This window comes from Tetrao urogallus, assembly GCF_951394365.1.
Source record: "Tetrao urogallus genome assembly, chromosome: 8".
NCBI lineage: Eukaryota > Metazoa > Chordata > Aves > Galliformes > Phasianidae > Tetrao > Tetrao urogallus.
The window spans coordinates 23,107,546-23,125,899 of NC_136821.1; the positions used below are offsets into that span (position 1 = coordinate 23,107,546).

The 18,354-nt window shown below is 38.6% G+C and overlaps 1 protein-coding gene across 1 annotated transcript in view; it reads right to left on the reverse strand.

Moving 5' to 3' along the window:
• Positions 1-970: 970 nt before the first annotated feature.
• The window catches only part of PDE1A (phosphodiesterase 1A), a gene marked incomplete at both ends in the record, with an annotated part of 150,991 nt that continues 133,607 nt past the window's right edge, over positions 971-18,354 (reverse strand). The window contains 4 exons of the mRNA XM_079539130.1: positions 971-1,047; positions 7,365-7,640; positions 16,107-16,294; positions 18,041-18,161. Of these exons, the coding sequence (XP_079395256.1) occupies positions 971-1,047; positions 7,365-7,640; positions 16,107-16,294; positions 18,041-18,161 (662 nt within the window). The remainder of the gene's footprint in view (positions 1,048-7,364; positions 7,641-16,106; positions 16,295-18,040; positions 18,162-18,354) is intronic.

Below are 18,354 nucleotides of genomic sequence, written 5' to 3' on the forward strand. Positions count from 1 at the left end.
TCATAATACTGGGTGATATTTCCAATACTGATTTGTTAAACACCATCTCCCTCCCTGTGGCAGACATGGGAAAGAGTCATTATTCATGCAGGATAGATAGTACAACTCTATGACTTCCTGCCCAGTCCACATACTTACATTTCCAGATATTTTAAGGAAGCTAACAAGTAGAACTTTCATGTTGCATGCAGCATGGTTGCATGAACAAGTGTCTGTAACAGTATTTTGTTTCAGCTTTCCATTTCCATTAGATGCCAGTGGCAGTGACATGGAACAGCAATCCAGTGCAGATGATCTTTAACATGTTTTCACATGTCTCTTGGAAACAGCTGGTGTCAGTGATGCAACAAAGCAAGGTCCAACTTTGGCTGGAAAAATTATTTGGCCAGTTGTAGAAAGCAGAATAGAAAAGGGAAAAGCAACAACAAATATGACAAAGTCTTGAGAGTTGTTCGGTGCGTTGAGTTCCCAGCTCAGGGTTTGATGTTTTACACTTTTGATCCTTCTGCCCAGTCTCCACTGAAACAAGATGATCTGAGAGTAAGTTGACAGACAACAGCCTCTGAGAGCATGGAGGTAGGAACAGTGTTCTTTTCTTCTGCAACAGAGTTCAAGTAAAAATTCATAAACAATATTGTTATACTATTACCACATATTTCTAGTATTCAGTATACTTGACTTGAGGATGCTTTATTGAATGGTTATTTTGTCTCACATTAAGAATTCAGATACACAGTATTGTTTTTCCCTTCCGTTATGGTGAATTGACTTCAAAAGGGACATAAAAAGTGGGTTGCAACATGCTCCAGGCACAATGTTTTGTAATAAACCCACAACTAGGATAGAACAAAGAGAATAATAATAGCAATGAGCCAGTCTTTATGGTACAAAACTATCACCATTATAAGAAAGAAATGACAGAAGTACCTGTCCTGCCAGAAACGTCAGAAGCTTTTAAGAAACAGTAAATCTAGTTGTGTACCAGTGCTTGATTCTGTTCCGTGGCTTTTACTATATCTTCTGTTTGCTTACAGTGTGTAGGCTCACCTGGAAGAAAGAAAAAGTGTTATTAAGAACTTGAGTGAGGAAGCAAAAGAAATTTATAGCATCTGCAGAGCTCTAGACAGGCAGTAATGTCTTTCCCCTTTCTTTTGCTAAGGTTGCAGTGAGGGTTCATTCACAGTTTTCTTTAACTGTTTTCTCAGCATAGAAAGTATTGGATTTAATTGACTAATTGCTGTGGTTTATCTAAAGTGCAAAAGATAGAGTGAAAGCAATAGACTACACCGTGAGAGTGTTAATGAAGTGGGTTTTTTAAAAACTTCTAATTTATTGAAAAAAAATAACTAATCATCCTCAGCAGAGCTGTGTTGTTTAAATCCTCTTCGATGTAGGCAACCAAAATAGGCATAAATTGCTCTCAGAGAGTGGAAGATGCCAATGTCAAGTTTTGAAGATTCAATTAATTCAATCAGATAGGGAATGTGACACCTAGCAACACAAGTAGATTTCAAAGTAGGTGACACAGTATAAATGTCAAACTTCCAATCGTTTGACAGAGCTCCTGTTTAAGCTGTTCCTTGAATAAGCACTGCTGGAAAAATTGTAAACTGATTAAGGATAGTAGACATGGGGGGGAGTGCACCAAATTTCAGAGTTATATACCAACTATATGGTAAATGCTTAGCTTTAACTAATGGATGGAGTGATCCCACTAATACTGACTTAAAAAATGTGAAAAAGGAAAGCCACATAAGTATCAAAAGCAGAGAAAGCGAGTTGAGAGAAGGGGAAAAGTTTAGAAACAAAAATGCATATGGGGAAAATTTTTGAAAGACAAAAACAAACTATATAAGCAACTAGAAATGAAAGCAGGTGATTTGTGATTTGAAAGGGAAGCTTCAACTCACTGAAAGACTGTCTTTCATTGAGCTGAAGCTGAAGAAGAGGCTCAGAGTTTAGAAAGGAAAAAAAAAAAAAAAAGAGTGCATGACAATGAACACAAGGAAAGAAAAAAAAAATGAATAGCCCTGAATTTACCACAGTATTACAGTAAACAAACAATTTCATTACTGGATTTTGTGAATGATTTCATTGCTGGGGTACTGCCCACTCTAACACAGCACAGTGCGTTTAATCTTCGTAAAAACTAACACTGAATCCTGAGCCACATTTCACTTTCCTCACAGAAGTGCATACACTTTGTAGCAACTTCCCAATAGTTGCTGAGGGCTTCTACCCCTATCCTTTTTATTAGCACATCACCTGCTCCTTCAACATCTCCTTCCCTCTATCCTCATCCCAGTGCCTCCTTTGGGTTTCCACTGCCACCCATGTGCAGGGTGCACAATTAATGCTAACGAAGCACACAACCTCCACCCACAGCTGCTGAGCACCAATGGGATTGGCACCCAGGGCCACTGGTATTGCCATGGCACAGGTACTACTTGATGCTGTCCACGTTGCCATTAATTGAACTGGTGTGTTGTTGCTGTGAGCTTGTGCAGCTTTACCACAGGTTTCTGCTGAAGGCTCTGCACGCTCACTGCAACACACTGTGCCTGACAGTCCTCTACTGTCACCAGGGACGAATTTACCCATATCCTGCCTTACTGCAGATTTATTGTCCCCTTTTACATTCTGATACTAAGGATTAATGTGGCTATCATCATGAGCGAAAAGTTAAAAGCGTGCCAGCTAGCCATTATAAATCATTGAAACACAAAGTTGTTTAATTAAACATAAGCAGTTTTTAAAATTAATGCTCCAATTAATAAATCACCCAGGAGAAAAGGAAAACCACCACTTAAATAAAATCATCTTATAACAGTTCACTTAATCTTGTCACATGCAATTAAATGATAGTGAGACTGAGGAAGAAGAGCAGTGCCGTGGAAGAAGAGGCACTCAGTCCTGGCCTGAGTTCCCCCAGCAGTTCTCTCTTTGCTCTGACTGGGACACAGGGAAACAGATCCTGGTATGATGTGGTGGTAAATAACTGAGTGGAAAGCAGCACCTTTTCTCTTTTTTTTTTTTTCCCCCCAAGGCATGTTCATACTGTCCAGATAAATGTATAAAGAAAACTTAAAAGATGTGCATACTGCCTTTTACAGCTTGCAAGTGAAGCTGTTGAAAATACCTGCTTTTATTTTTACAAAGTGGCCTGACTGAGTCTGCTGGTCATCAACACAGGTGTAGAAGTGAGAAGCAGAGATGCAGTGCTGTGCAGGGAAAGATCCTGCTGGGCTAAACAGTGCTGCATCATGTGCAGCTCTCCCTTCTGGTCATCTTGACCACAACTTGTTTGCGAAGGTGAGGAAAGGCACAAAAGTTATTTGCTCCTATCTGACGTTCATATGTTGACAGTAAGAAATGCCAGAGCCAACCCATAAGTTTTAGGTTGCTAAATAGAAAAGCACTCATTGCACCATGTGGAGGAACAACAGATGAGAGATGAAAAATAACATTTAAGATTAATCACGGTTTCTGGGCAAGGCTGAATCTAGATTGAATACAGATATGTGGTGTCTTTTTCCCTTTAATTCCTCCGTTTCTCACATAACGAGAAGTAAATTCCACCCAGGAAAACCAGCAGCAATTTGAGTTCTGATACACATTCAGCATATACAAAGGTCTCTCTGAGGTTCATTGTTTGCACCTCATAAGGGATTTTTATATGCCATTGATTTTTGAAAAATACATGCTAAGTGAGAAGTACTGTACTCTTGATGCTACTCATGAATGGCTGATTCTCCAATCCAGTAGAATTCAACAACTGCAGTATTAGACACCAACCTCCGCACACACTGCAGCAAGAAAAACCATGCAAAAAACAAAACCATCAGTGTTATTGTTGTTGTCTAAATAAGCATGACAGTTCAAGGAAAGTCCTTCCACTTACAAGAATTACATTTCACTAACATAAAAGAAATATGAAACATTGTAACCTGACAATTCCCTTTGGTACTGGATATTGCCAGCTATTTCAATACTGAGCTCCTGCTTTGTCTCTCTTTTCTTTTGCTGCAACATGGTGGCACTATTGATGCAGAGGTACTTAAAGCTGCTGCTGAACCTCAGTTTTAATTCATTTTGTCTCAGAGAGCCAGGACCTGTGCTTTGTAGTAAGTCTGCTGCCCCAGCCTCTAGCAGTACGTTGGTTTAACTGCAGGTACAACAAGAGCCCACATGTATATATGTCAGTGAAATAGCAAAATGGCTGCCCTTCTGTCCTTAGAAAAGAGGGTCTGAAGAATATGATGACAGTCTTTCTGTAAAGTCATTTCAAAAGACCAGAAAGTATTCAAAATAGTTTCCTACGACATTTAAAGTTGGAGAAAATTGAGAAAATGCAAGAAGGAAATGTTATTAAAGTATAAATCAAACAATTCAATGTAATAAAAACAGAACATAAATGGCATGGTGGCAGACCAATAAAACCCTGCAGCGGTAGAAAGCTCAGTGGAGATGGACAAGGGCAATGTAACATCAAATATCTTCAGATAAGTAAATCTGATATCAAACATTACACCCTCTGCACAGAATACCTAAGAGAACACATTCAGTGAGTGGTCAGCTCAAACATTAATAAGGAACAGAAACCAGTCAAAACATCAAGATCTCCACTTCCCTGTGATTTCTCTCTACTGGAATACGAACACAAAGAAGGAGATGGCTAAGAGCAAATTCAACATACTGCAGAGGACAGACATGTCACAGAAATATCTATTAAAAAAATGACAACAAAAGACCTACAAATATCAGATGCCTTTTAAAACCAAAACCAAATCAATGCCCTTTTTCTATGCATTGTAGTACTCAATTAAATATCTGCAACAGTGTAAATAAGAAAACAGCTCTTCAGCAAAAGGAGAAATCCAGCCTCATTTTGCCATTTTCTGGCTGGTGGAACTAGGAGTTACTAACGACAGAGTCCACAAAAGGTTCATGAAAGTAAAAAATATAATTTAGGCTTAAGTTGGTTGACCAAGGATGCACAAGTCCATTAGAAAGAATTTTAAAAAGTGCAAGATGTGAAGAACTGGGAACACAGATATTCTCTAAACAACAGTATCACTCCCTACAATGACTGCATTCATTAACAAACTACAGCTGAAACATAGTTTAGAAACTATGTCTAAGAACTCGCCATAGCTGGGAATGCGTTCTGTCAACAGCATGAGCAGCAGCCCCTACTTCTCACTCTCTCCAGGAGGAAAAGGCATGGCTTATAGAACAGGGCAGTCTGAAGAAAAATCCTTCCTTTTTAGAAACAAAATTCTTTTGTTTCCAAAGATCTTATGCAGATGATTACATTTTTCTGGTACAGATGTTAAGTTTCTGTAGAGAAGTGTACATTATTATACCAAAACTTTTTGTGGCTATCAGCTACAAAATCTGCTATGGCTCAGGGGTAAGCTGGGGGATCCCACTAAGTGCCAGCACACAGCTCAACGGCTGAAGCTGCCTTGAAAAATAATACACCAGTTCTCCTATTGTGCAATTGATAACTTGAGGCATTTTGTCTCCAGATTTATCACTCCTTCTTCCACAACTTGCTATCATCCCACAGCTTAGATACTGTTGCCTCTTTAGTGATACAAAGGGCGAGTGATATACCTGTAAAAGCTCTGGTTTTTCATTCAGGACATTACCAAAACTATTTGTTTCCATAAAAATGACAGCTACAGCACAAATGTCTTCTTTGCAGCTTGAAAGACAACAGACACAGTTTTTTCCTATTGTACTCTACACTCAGTAGATGGGAAACTTTTCTAGAGCACATAAATTTCAAAATGAGCATTAATAGAAAAAAAAAAAAAGGTACAAAAAAATACATATCAAAGACAAAAATGTCAACTGCTAAGATGTATGGGAACTGCTGAGTCACAGCCTGAATCATTGATTGATCACCTAGGGAAAGGACCTGGTCAGCTCTGAGTTGCACAGGTGAAGGCAATTCAGCTGTGTGAATCCCTCCTTGGTGAAGCTTTCCCCTGTGAACTTGGAATCTTCTGATACGGGTGAGCAATCTTCTTCCTTTCCCTTACAGCACCTTTCAGTTTGGTTGGTCTTTCCATCACCACACCTTTGTTGTAATGCCTTTCCCATTGTATTGATCTGTCCAATTGCTACACTACACAACTTCAAATGCTGTGGAATTAATTTTTGTGTAAATGTTTTGATTTAGAACCCTAAATTAACCATCTGTTATTGCTGATGGGGAAAAAAAAAATATGTCAACAAAAGCATGGGAGCACTGAAATGCAAATGGTGAATGTTGGACTCCAGAATGAATAAGTGGGAGTTCTCCATAAAAGGAAGTGCTCAGAAATATGCCAAGTCATATACTTGTGTCTAGTCTAAGTCTTATAAGCATTTAACATCGCTGCTCACATGTTGCCATACTTCTGGCACAGTACTGCATGGCTCACTGTTAGCTCAGCATTAATGAGCTTAGTGTTATAATTGGAAGAGAAGGAAACAATACCATTATACCTTGATTATTCCTATTACCCTAATATCTCAAACATACTCTAACAATAAACTATTCAGACCATATGAAGATACTATAAAAATGCACACTGATTTATCTTACTTCTATAAAACCTGTTCATATTGCTTGGGCATCTTGAACTGAGAATGTCATATAATAAACATATACCAAATCATAACCACCTTGTGGTAAAAATACATGCATTCTCAAAAAAAAAAAAAAAAAAAAATTCCGACATCATACAAACGTTTTGGTTTTCTGCCTGTCCAGCAGATTACAATCAGGAGACTGATCTTTCTTGAGAGGATGATGCAGTCCCATGCCTACTACTGCTAGCAAATCACATCTATGTAAATTGATCAGTGTTAATTCCAAATTCACATTATACAGAAATGGTTTACAACACCACAGTCATATGAAGTGCCTCAGTTAAGGGTTTGCATTTTAATTGCACAACAGGAATTACCTATAATAAGAGCAAAAGTTAAATACTTTTAACTTTTTTTGTTAATTTTGGAAGTTTACCTGATTCTTCAGTAACAAAGTGCTATTTAACTGCAAACACATCTTTAAGTTTCTTTAAAATCATTCTTCTTTTCAACTAAAAGTTTTGGTATTTTATGTAAAGCACTTTCTACTAGATTCCAAAAAACTAATATATGAAGATGATATTTGCTTATATCAAATGTCTTTAATTAATGGGTTTAGGACACTTTTGCTTCTACACACTCCTGAAGAAACTCTCTTACAACACTTTGTTTTAATATTTTACCACTGTCGAAGTTAGACAGGGAGATACCAGACACTGCTGCAGCTTCACCCTGGACAGCTTCATTAGATTGACTGGTGCTTTGTCATGAAGTATTACCATTCAGTGGGTCTGTATTCTGTGTTTCTTGCTGGGCATCGGTGAGATCTTTCTGGTTCGGATCAGAGTTAGTGCATTTTTCTGAGTTGGATTCATCACTCAGAGCAGTGTTGGAAGTGACTACTTGTAGGACGATGGGTCTGGGAGGACAGGCTGTACCATCACTTCCCTGACTACTCTCATTTTGTCTGCTTCTTGTCTCTTCCTGTAACTGTGCATCTGTGGAATTTCTGCTCTGGTCTTTTTTCTGTTCATCAACATTTTTCACAAGTTCTTCTATAAAGAGGGAACAAAACATGCGAATTAGATATGAAGGATATGCCACAGTTGTTTGATTTCAGAGTAGCGACTGAGTTGCACATGGGAACACTGTGAGCATAAACTTTCTACACAAGGACAGGTGCACTGATGAGTTAAATATAGGTCAGATCCTGATTATGCTATTGCAACTGAACCATAGCAGTCTACTGTCTGGTCTGACCTCTAACATGTACTTCTTTATCTGGAGGTAATATGAGCAGCAGCAACAAATACACTGTATGCTAAAGGGTAGGAATAGGAGAGCCTCATGCTGAAGCACCAGCTTGCCGTAATGTGACTGGAAGAAGCAGAGCTCACCAGTTCTGTAATGGAGAGGGGACATGGAGAGAAGCACCATTCCAGGAAGAGGGAGGCATCGGCTCTGAAGGGAAGCCCTGATGGGCGTTTGTCCCTCAGGCTGGAAAAACCCAGCACAGCAACTAATAGCTTAAGCCGAAACACATTTCAGAGGTCTATATGCATGCAATCCATTTCTGCTGCCTCCTTGGCTAGCAGAACATACAGAATGGGAAAGGAAAAAATATGACAAAAAATTGTGCTTCAGAGGTCAGCAGCAACAGGACCAAAAAAAAGTTCACAGAAAACTGTACTGCATGCTCCATTGCAGAGACTCTGCAATGAAAAGTACAAATGAAATGGCCAGAGTGAAAGGAGACAGAAAGTAGAGCAGTACAGGGAGGTCATACAAAGACAAACCAAGAAGATGAAGAAAACAGAGAATGGAAAAGTCACATAGGGTAAACAGTCTGATTAAAAATAATCTATATTATACTTCCTGGCATCTTATAAGAAAATCTCAAATTTACAATTTCTTGAAGTTTTGTGGTAGTACTATTACTCTTGTTATTAGAATCCATTTCATAAATTCAGATTTCAGAATCTGCATACTATTATAAAAAATACAAATTCCTCCAATTTAAAATATGCAAGCATTGCAGACTGAACAATACTTAAAGAAGTGTTTGGGATAAAGCCATTGAGAAATAGGAATACATAGCTTAAAGCAAATCTGATGTTTAAGCCAGATATGTTCATTACAGCATCTGTCATTTGAGGTATAACCTACTGGGGCTGTTTAGTCCGGGGAAAAGGAGGCTGCGGGGAGACCTTATTGCTCTCTTCCAATATCTGAAGGGTGCTTACAGTGAGAGCGGGATTGGTCTCCTCTCACTGGTGACAGGATTGCTAAGTATTTGAATAGGCTCCCCAGGGAGGTGGTAGAATCAGCATCCCTGGATGTGTTTAAAAAGTGTTTGGATGTGGTGCTCAGGGACATGATTTAGCAGAAGGTTGTTAGTTAGGGTAGTATGGTTAGGTCATGGTTGGACTTTATGATCTTTAAGGTCTTTTCCAACCTGAGCAATTCTATTCTACATACCTAAGGCTTTTGTCCCAAGAAACTCATTTACAAGCTATATTTGCTCCCATATGGCAGAGCTACAATAATCTTTCCTTTATAAGAAACCCAAGGAAATTTCATAATACAATTTTGGATATTCAGTTGCATCAGCAAGTTGAGGAAAAGAAAGCTAAAATATAATTACATACACATACAGAAAAGGAAAATCTGAAAAATGTAAGTTAACATAATACTTATATAAAAATATGTTAAAATTGTTTATATATCAATTTATTTAGGCTTTCTTGGAGATGTTTGTTTTCTGTGCTCAGCATAAGCAAAAAACTTCAGTAGGTTTTTCCTAAAGGTTTCTTTCAAGTGCCTTTGACTGTACCTTGACCTGTCTCTAGGATACTGATTTATGTAACAACGTTACTGATTTGTTGTTAGAACTGTAGTATTAACTTAGCTCACGCTACGAGAATTGGAACATAAGTATTCAGGCAAATTATAGAAGAGGCTCAGACAATGAGAGAATTACTAAGATTCATGTGAGGCACTGCTGAGTTGATGCCACTGGTGTGAGAAAAGCAGACTGGCAGGAAGGCTGGACAGGAGCAGAGCCGAGCCTCTGGCTCCATCTGACCAATTTGGGCAGGGGACTTCACCCCACACTGCACTTCTAGGAAGAGCAACTTTCTGCTCCTCCATGGGCACACCTTGCTATGGCCAACCAGGAATGGAAATGGGGTGTGATAAATGAATGAGATAACCTAGCATTTGCAAGTTTAACGAAGTTAGATAACAGATCTGTCCAAAGCTGGTTAGAACACATCTGCTTATAACTTGTTGTAAGCATTGTATTCATTTAAGTCAACACTGTGGCCAGCAAGTATTATTTGCTCTCATTCAGATAAAGGGCAGGCAGTGAACTCAGAGCAGGCATTAACGTTGTTACACTTCTTGCTCTCTCTGTTTTAATCCTGGAAAAGTGCCTGGAGCCAGCCTTATTTACACATTCTCAATAGTTTGGTTTTCTTTACAAGAATCCAAGTGCAATCATCAAAATTTCTTAGTGTTCGTCTGTAAAACATTGCCTCTCCTAAAAGATGTGTTAGCAGTCAGTCACGCCCTTCTTTTTGGTACTTCTGTTCCAACTCCTGAACTCCTGCCATAAACCACTGTCCTTCATGAGAAGAAACAAGGTCATTTGATAAGTAAGCACCACACAAGTGGTGTGTTTCATTTTGTGTGTTTAGGCTGGCAAAGTAATTTCCATGCTTTGTTTGGAAATCTGTCAGGAGCTGTGATCTAACAGCCAGCTTCTAGAATAGCTGAAACATTCCACTACTCAGTAGTCCTACATTTTGAGAGTTTTGTAGTTGTTTTTGTTTCATCTTCAGTGGTTAACACAACAAGCACTTCTCTACCCTTTCCACCAAATACTACTCTTCTTTCATTAAGTCACTTTCTATTTTTGGCTTAATAAGCATGTGTAGAAGTGGGTTTTTTAAATCACAGGCCCTCCTTGGATTGTTTTACAGTTCTAGGGGAAGAGCAGTGTTGATAACACACTGATGTTTATAGCTGCTGCTAAGCGCTGCTATACAGAACCAGTTCTCAAAGAAGGGCCCAAGGAGCTGGGAGGGAACAGAATTAGGACAGCTGACACAAACTGTCCAGAGGGATATTCCATACCATGTGCCACTGTGTGGAAGGAGTTCTGAAGGAGGTAAGCAATTACTTCTGCATCACTTTATATATATATATATGTATACATATATATATATATATATACACACACACACACACACACACAGACACGCACAGACACACACACATATAGTCATAACTATTGTCCTTTTCCCTGTCTTAGTAAATAGTTTTTTCCTCAACCCATGAGTTCTGCTTCTTTTTCCCGATTCTCTCTCCATCCCCCTGGGAAGCAGGGGAATAAACAAACAACTGTGTGGTACTGAGCCACCTGCCAGGTTAAATCACAACAGTGTCACTTGGTGTTATAGACTCCCTTTGCATATTACCACATACTGTTTGATTTTGTGGATTGTCTGCTTTTTAATGGAAAAAACTAATTCCACAAAGCAGAAACAATGGAATGGATCCTGGATAACATGAGAAGGAATGCCATCTTTCCAGATGATGCATTCTCACATCTGCCATTTTAAAGAGAGGAGGAAGAGAGAAGTAGACAGACTTATTTAGACACCAACTCCTTCAACTTCCACTTTCTCATATGCAGATTTCATCACAGCTATAGGAGTATGAAAGACTACTGCAAGCCATGTAACCTGGTGGTGCCAGATGTCACAGCATTGTGCCATGCAGAGAACATAACAAAAGGATTCATAGCCATCAAAACTTTTTACTTAAGGTCTTGGTTAAAAGTAAACCTCCACCTTTTAACTTCTCTTTTGCTGTCTAGCTGAAAGTATAGGGATTTTAATGCCACATCTCTGGGGCTTGGGGGACAAGAGGGACACTCCACCTTCAGCGTGATAGAGGAGAAGGTTCTGCTTTGGGTTCAGTTACCATTCCTCAAGTCTGATTTATGAGACATCACCAACATTTCCTGACCCTCCTGGCTCAATCCATTCACTGCACTTACTCAGACTTCAGAAAAACCTCTTTTCCCTCTATTCTTAACACTAAGTTTGCTCAGAGACTGCTTTTGACTGAAGCATTTTAGTACTGCAATTTAAAAAAAAAAAAAAAAAAAAAAAAAAAAAATCACTGTCTCTGGTTTTAGCTGGGTCTCCATTAGACCTCTGAATTTATTTTGTTCAACAGATTAAAACAGTCTATTAGAGTAGATTTCATGCACCAAACTGTCAGTTGATTTCCACGACTGTCACACACATCCTCCCACCACCCTAGCGGCTGCTAAATCACATTAACATGCTATCAGATTTTTGCATTGCAGCAGCTGTTACTCTCTTCTTATTAGGGAGTCTACAGAGATGATCCTTCAGACAAAATGGAGCTAAACCTTGTGGTTATTGTGGCTGGAAGGATGCAGGATTAAAAGTGCCTGAGGGAAGCCTGCAGGTATGATCCAGAGGTCTTTCAGAAGAGGCATCTGTTATTTAAAGTTGCAGCTCAGGGGAAAAAAATGCAAAATAATAATAATAAAGCTAACAAACTGACCTTTGCAGTTGACCACTGCAAAGATGCGAGCTGTTATCTTTTTCCTTCAAAACGAAGCACTGGGAACAACGAATAACAGTGCTGGTTGCATTATGCTGCAGTGGAACATCTGCATGCCCATCCAACTTGCATCTGGACCCTTGGTCTGTATACTGCATTCTCTTCTTCTATTACACGATCTGGGTGAGTGCCTTAAGCTGCCTCTCTTTTTGCTCAACTGTAAAGTCAAGATAATTTGTTATGCTCCTAGTAGAACTGCATAACAGTTAAATGTTTCCAAACAAGTTCTCTCTTACTGGCTTCTCATAGGTCGATAACTCTCAGACTCAAAGTTGACTTAGCAAGCATCTCTGATGAAACAGCCTCTCACACTCATCTTTACTGTTAATTTGCTGCAACTATCACACTTTCAAATAGCAGCAGTTAACACCATTATGTGTTTGGGAAAAAAAAAATAAAAAATAAAAAAAATAAAAAAAAATCAGGGGATGCAATGGTCTCTTTATCATTGTGCTGTGTTGAACAAAGACAGATTATCTCATGATTAGGGGTTTGGAATATTAATTAAACATCAAGGCTTTCAAATTAGAATCCCAGATGTTTGATCATTATGGTAATTCCCTGTTAACAAAATTCCCTGAAAAGCCTGAGACACATTCCTCTAATTCTCCAGTGGTGAAAGGTTGAGGACCCTTAGGCTATAGAGCACTGAGCTCCTCTGCATCAGTTATACAAAACAAGGTTGGTGTTTTTTTTGTTTGTTTTTTCTTACTTTAAGCAAAATGGAGCCATCTCATTTTGAAAACCTTCTGTTAAGGAAGCTCACAAGCAGCTGCCTAGGTAGATAAATGGTTTCTTTGCTAACACAGGCCCTCTCAAAACAAAGCACTTTACTCCTTGCACCAAGCTGCTTGCTCCGAGTAAACAGTCTCACCAGGATCTTTTCAGGGAGGGGCAGCAGGAGCAGCTGGACCTGCTGGGTCTCCCATCAAACACCACATCAGTGCATTCTGGTCTGCTTCTTTAGGCACTGGAGTCAGATTATTGACCTCAGGCCTCAGCATCCACAGTACTGCCTCCAGGCCAGAGCTGCACCTACAGCCTTATCCTGCTAAGGTGAGAAGCTGAAGGAAATGCAATTCCTGCTCAGGAAATCATAAGGATTGTTGCTAGCTTTCATTTGTTCTTATGCATCTGTACCACCATACACTGTATAAACAACTCTTCTCCTGAGCCTGTGAGCTGACCTAGTGGTTTGGTAACAGCACCTAGTAACTGCAAACCTACAGATAAGAACGCAGATTGTTCTTGTAAAAGAGTGAGTCCTATTAGTCACAGGCCACTCAAAGTGTTTGGACGTATATGTTAGCCAGCCAGCCTGCCTACCAGGCACGCTGTCCTCAGGAACATCATCCTCTCAGCAACCTCAGCACATTGTATTTTGTAATAAGTTATCTATTTAGGAATAACTGTAGCAACAACAACATTCCTTTCACCTGGCAGTGACGTACTGGTATTCATTCTGACAGTAGGAGCTCCTACTGACATAAGAGTAAAATACAGATTCATACATACGCCCAGAGTAGCCTAAGAACTTCTCAGCAAACAACAAAGTCAGAGAAAGCGGCAGAAGATCCAGACAAAATAGGACAAATAGCCCCAAGTTCAAGATCTCACATAATTCACTTAGAAACTTAGTTAAACTTAAGTGCAAGCTGACAGAAATTTCAAGTAGAAATTGTTCAAAATAATTTCACTGATTACTACATGTTAATTCTGCACACTCTGATTAAGAAGCCTTAATAGAGTACAGCCTCAGAGCAGGTATACTGTCAATCCTAACCAAGTGGGGAAGGTTCCTTCCCCAATTACGTTACAAAGAACACATATGCTACGTCAGGTACTGCTCCATAGAGGGTTAAATTCTCTTACTGAAAAATCTTTTATTCTTTTCCAGCAACCCTTTGTGCCCATACATGCCCCATGGAGTAAAAGTAATATTAGTTTGCAAAAACATAAATGGAAAGTAGCTTCCACAAACCTCCAAAATCCTCCCATAGCCTTTATTTTTAAAAAGCATATTGCCTATGTACTGTAACGCAATGAAAAGCACAGCAATGACAGCAAAGCAGCAAGGTCCCAGGCTGCAGCAAGAGGGGATTTGCTCAAACGCAACAGTCGTGGGCACAGAAATAAGGGAAAGAAGCTGCTTACCTTTAGAAGGACTCAGGTATGCAAGGCTCTCCAGTGAGATACCCTTGCCTCCACCACCAACCCTTAAATGAGGTCTGGGAAGGGGTAGATCCTGCCTACACCCCTTCTAGCCACACAGGGTCACTGCATACACCTGAGCTCTCCTGCTGGCCCTGCCCTTCCCCCAGGTGCTCAATCACTGGTTCAGACCCTGATGTAGCATTTCTGCTACAGTACTAACAAAATAGAAGTCTGTACTCAAAAGTATTTTTGCTATTCTAGGGATATCTAATCTAGAACCTAAGCAAGAACCCTGAAGATCTTCATGCTTTTCTAGCCTCTACAAGTTATTTCACTAACTATCAGTTTTTTTAATGAACACTCTACTGTAATTCCATAATTCTGGTCAGGAAATACCTAAACATATTTCCTCAGTTGATGGAGGAAAAGAAGAGGATCTTGAATGTTAACAGCTCTGTTTCTCATAGAGAAAACATGTCTGACTTCTTGGATTTGGATCTTGCTGGGCCTCATAACAATACTGACTGTATTGAGAAACAATCGCTTACACCAGAGAATTCTTAGACCTCTTGCTGTGAGAAGCTCTGTCTTTTCAATGGCTGTCAACGGTCCAGGCTTACATGACTGAATCTATCAGTAATTTATAGAGAACTACAAAGTAATGGAAATGAAGGAGGAATTATCTTTTTAATAGCACTGTACACCTCCGTAACAATGCACAGAATGCTGATGTAGAAAATAAAAATGGCTGGTTAGTAGCAGATACAAAAGAAGCTTGTTCTTAGTTTTCTCTTAACAAGAATATTCATTTGCAATCTATCACTACATGAGGTCTTAGCATTGCCTTCAAGAGAAAAAGAAGCTGCTGTGGATGAAAGTATGAACGGTATGAAAGACAAGGCTGAGTACTGGTTTACCATTCCCTGCAGTCGCTGTGAGATCACACATAGTGAGACAAGTCCCAGCACTGAAACACTGTACTGAAATATGCCAGGTGCTTACTTGGAAACAATACAGACTGTGAAGATAATATGTTCCCAAACGGCATTCAATGAACATGGATCAAGGTGTTCACCCAATAATTATCACAAATCATTGTACTTGGATGACTGCAACCCCAGACAATTTTCAGGTATGGCTCATAAATAAAGACCTATGAAATAGGTTTGGCTTTACTATCAGCTGGAAATTAAGAGTCATTTTCAGCCTTGTTTGGGTATAATACACTCTGTGATTGACCAAATCTTTCCATTCACTGGGTCATTTAAATAATTGCCTACATCATAATCCCAAGAAGCCTGCAATACTGAATTTTGTTCTGTACAGTGTGGAACAAACAGCATTTCTAATGGAAAGTATATCTTCACATTTTTTAAGAAACATGGTAGTACATAATACTTTGAACTACTGATTTTGGCATTTAAGGTGGATGTCATTATCAGTTGTGATTAAACGTGCAAAAATGCACATTTCTAAGCCTTCTAAGGATTAGCTGAGCAACACAGGGCCTTATTGTACAGGCTGTATGGTTTCCCTCATCCCCTGACTACTTACATCTCCTTACACCTTATATACAGGGTCATCTATACAGATATGAAATAAAATACATGAACACAACTGTTTTACAGGTTGAGGGAAATTAAAAAAAAATATTAGGAGAGCTCTTAGAAAGTAATCTATGAAAACTTCTTACTATATCATACCTTCTACTGCTAATTCCTTCCATCTTTCTTTGTTTGCTTGGATTATCTGCATCAAGTTGTCCCTAAAGCTTCTTAGGTCTACAGTTGCTAGGGAATTTTCTGTGTGAGCTGCTCCATCACTTGCTGTACTTCTAAAATTGTGTCGTCTTTGCGCATCAACATTGCTTACTGCTCCCAAATTATTCTGGCTGCAGAAAGAAAAAAAATCATAAATTATATACAAAATAGAGCATATTCAAAAATACACAAACAGTTAATTTAAACCAAATTATTTAGGACTTGCATGTAATTACTATGTAGAGATGAGTGTCTTCACCAAAGAATGTCTAAGATACGGGATATTTCCACAACTCATGAAGTTGTAACCTAAGAATTATTCTTGCCAACCTTTTTCCAGGAAATCTTTGTAGAGAAAAAAATCAAAGTGACAGCTGAAAATACATTACTTGAATGTTGGATCCTGAAAGACTGTTTATGGAGTTATTTTGGAGTAGCTTCTTAGTTATGTTTTTATCAGTAAATGGTATCTGGGGACTTACAGGAAAGATACATGATTGTTAATTGTTGTGGCATTTTAAAAAAAGCAAGGCATGATAGGGTATGGCACATAAATGCATTTAATTCCAGCTGAAAATTCTCTCCATGTTACATGACTTTGTAGTCAAAGCAGAATGGAGTGGCAATAAAATGCAACCCTTCGAAACAATATGAAAGTGAAATACTAAGAACAATTACTATATTAACATTAATATTAATGTTAATATATTAACATTAATAAGAAAATATTAGCTTTAGTCACTACTCAAATGCTACTGAAGCTATTCTACAAGAAACATAAGATACAGGCCAAATAGATTCTTTAAATGTGAATATGCAGATACGTGTCCAGGTGTAGTAACTCTCTTTTCTATTTTCATTTCTTTTTTTTTCTTCTTCTTTTTTTTTTAATGATAAAAAAACACCTTATTTCTGCTTTTTCATGGGTAATCACATTGACCCATGACTGTTTTGTAGACACCTTTCTTCATGATGCAAAAATGAAAAGCTTGATAGACAAAAACCAACCAAACAAAAAAAACAACAAGCATCTCATTTATAGTGTATTTAAATTTCACAAATGGAATATAAGCAGGGTCAATTCTGGCTCAGGTGTATATACAAAGTAATACTAGAATGGGAAAGTGAAGAAGGAAAGCGACCTACAGCATCTTTATCAGGCAGTGTACTGGTAGGAAAAGTGGTACTGGATCTATATTAAAAGAAAGAGGGTTTAAGTTAGATATGAGGAAGAAATTCTTTACTAGGAAGGAGGTGGGGCACTGAAACAAGTTGTCCAAAGACAACCTGCATTCAGACAGGACTCAAGACAATCCTCCATCCTTGGAGACATACAAGGTCAGGTTAGATGGAGCTTTGAGCAACCTGGTCTACTGCAAAGTATTTCTGCCCATGGCATGAAGGTTGGAGCTGGACGGTCCTTAAGGTCCCTTCCAAGTCAAACCATTCTACAATTCTATGAATATATAACAAAAAAATCTCAGAAAAGAACTGAAGCTGTTTGCAGCACCTCCACTTCCAATTGTCTGTCAGAAATCAAAGAACTGTCAAAATTTTACTGAAAAAGGCTTGAGGATAAGAGAACAAAGATAACAAAGATAATAAAGAAAAAAATGCTGTTTTTAGGTATGTGGTAGAAAAAGAACTTATATTTTATGTACGCATTCTGTTCTTTACTGTGGCTTTGCCTTTTTACATGCAAGTTCATCCACAATCAATGGAAGAATAACATACTGCAAATACAAGATAGTACCACATGATGGCAACACTGTATAGCTGTTCCTATTGCTTGTCCAACTGATGAAAGTACTACAATAATTCCGAGAAGGACACTATGTTAATTTTGCCAGTCCAAAAAAGAAGCAGTGTATTCATACCCGGGTGTCCCAAATGCAGGACTTTCAGATTTTGATGCTTCCTCTATAAGAGGCATAACAATTTTCTCCATTGAGTCCGTAAGAAGAGAAAATGTTGGTTCTACTATGAAATCAATGAAACCTGAAGGGGAATAAAAAAGAAAAAGTCAGATTTCACATTTTCACAGCTCTCATTGCTAAAAATAAATACTTGATATCAAACTGATTTTATTGTTGCAGTACTGATTCAATATATTAGATATCATTCATTCAATCAAGGAAAAAATGCAAAACTAAACAGAAAAACAACAACAAAAAAACAGCTAGTGAACCCG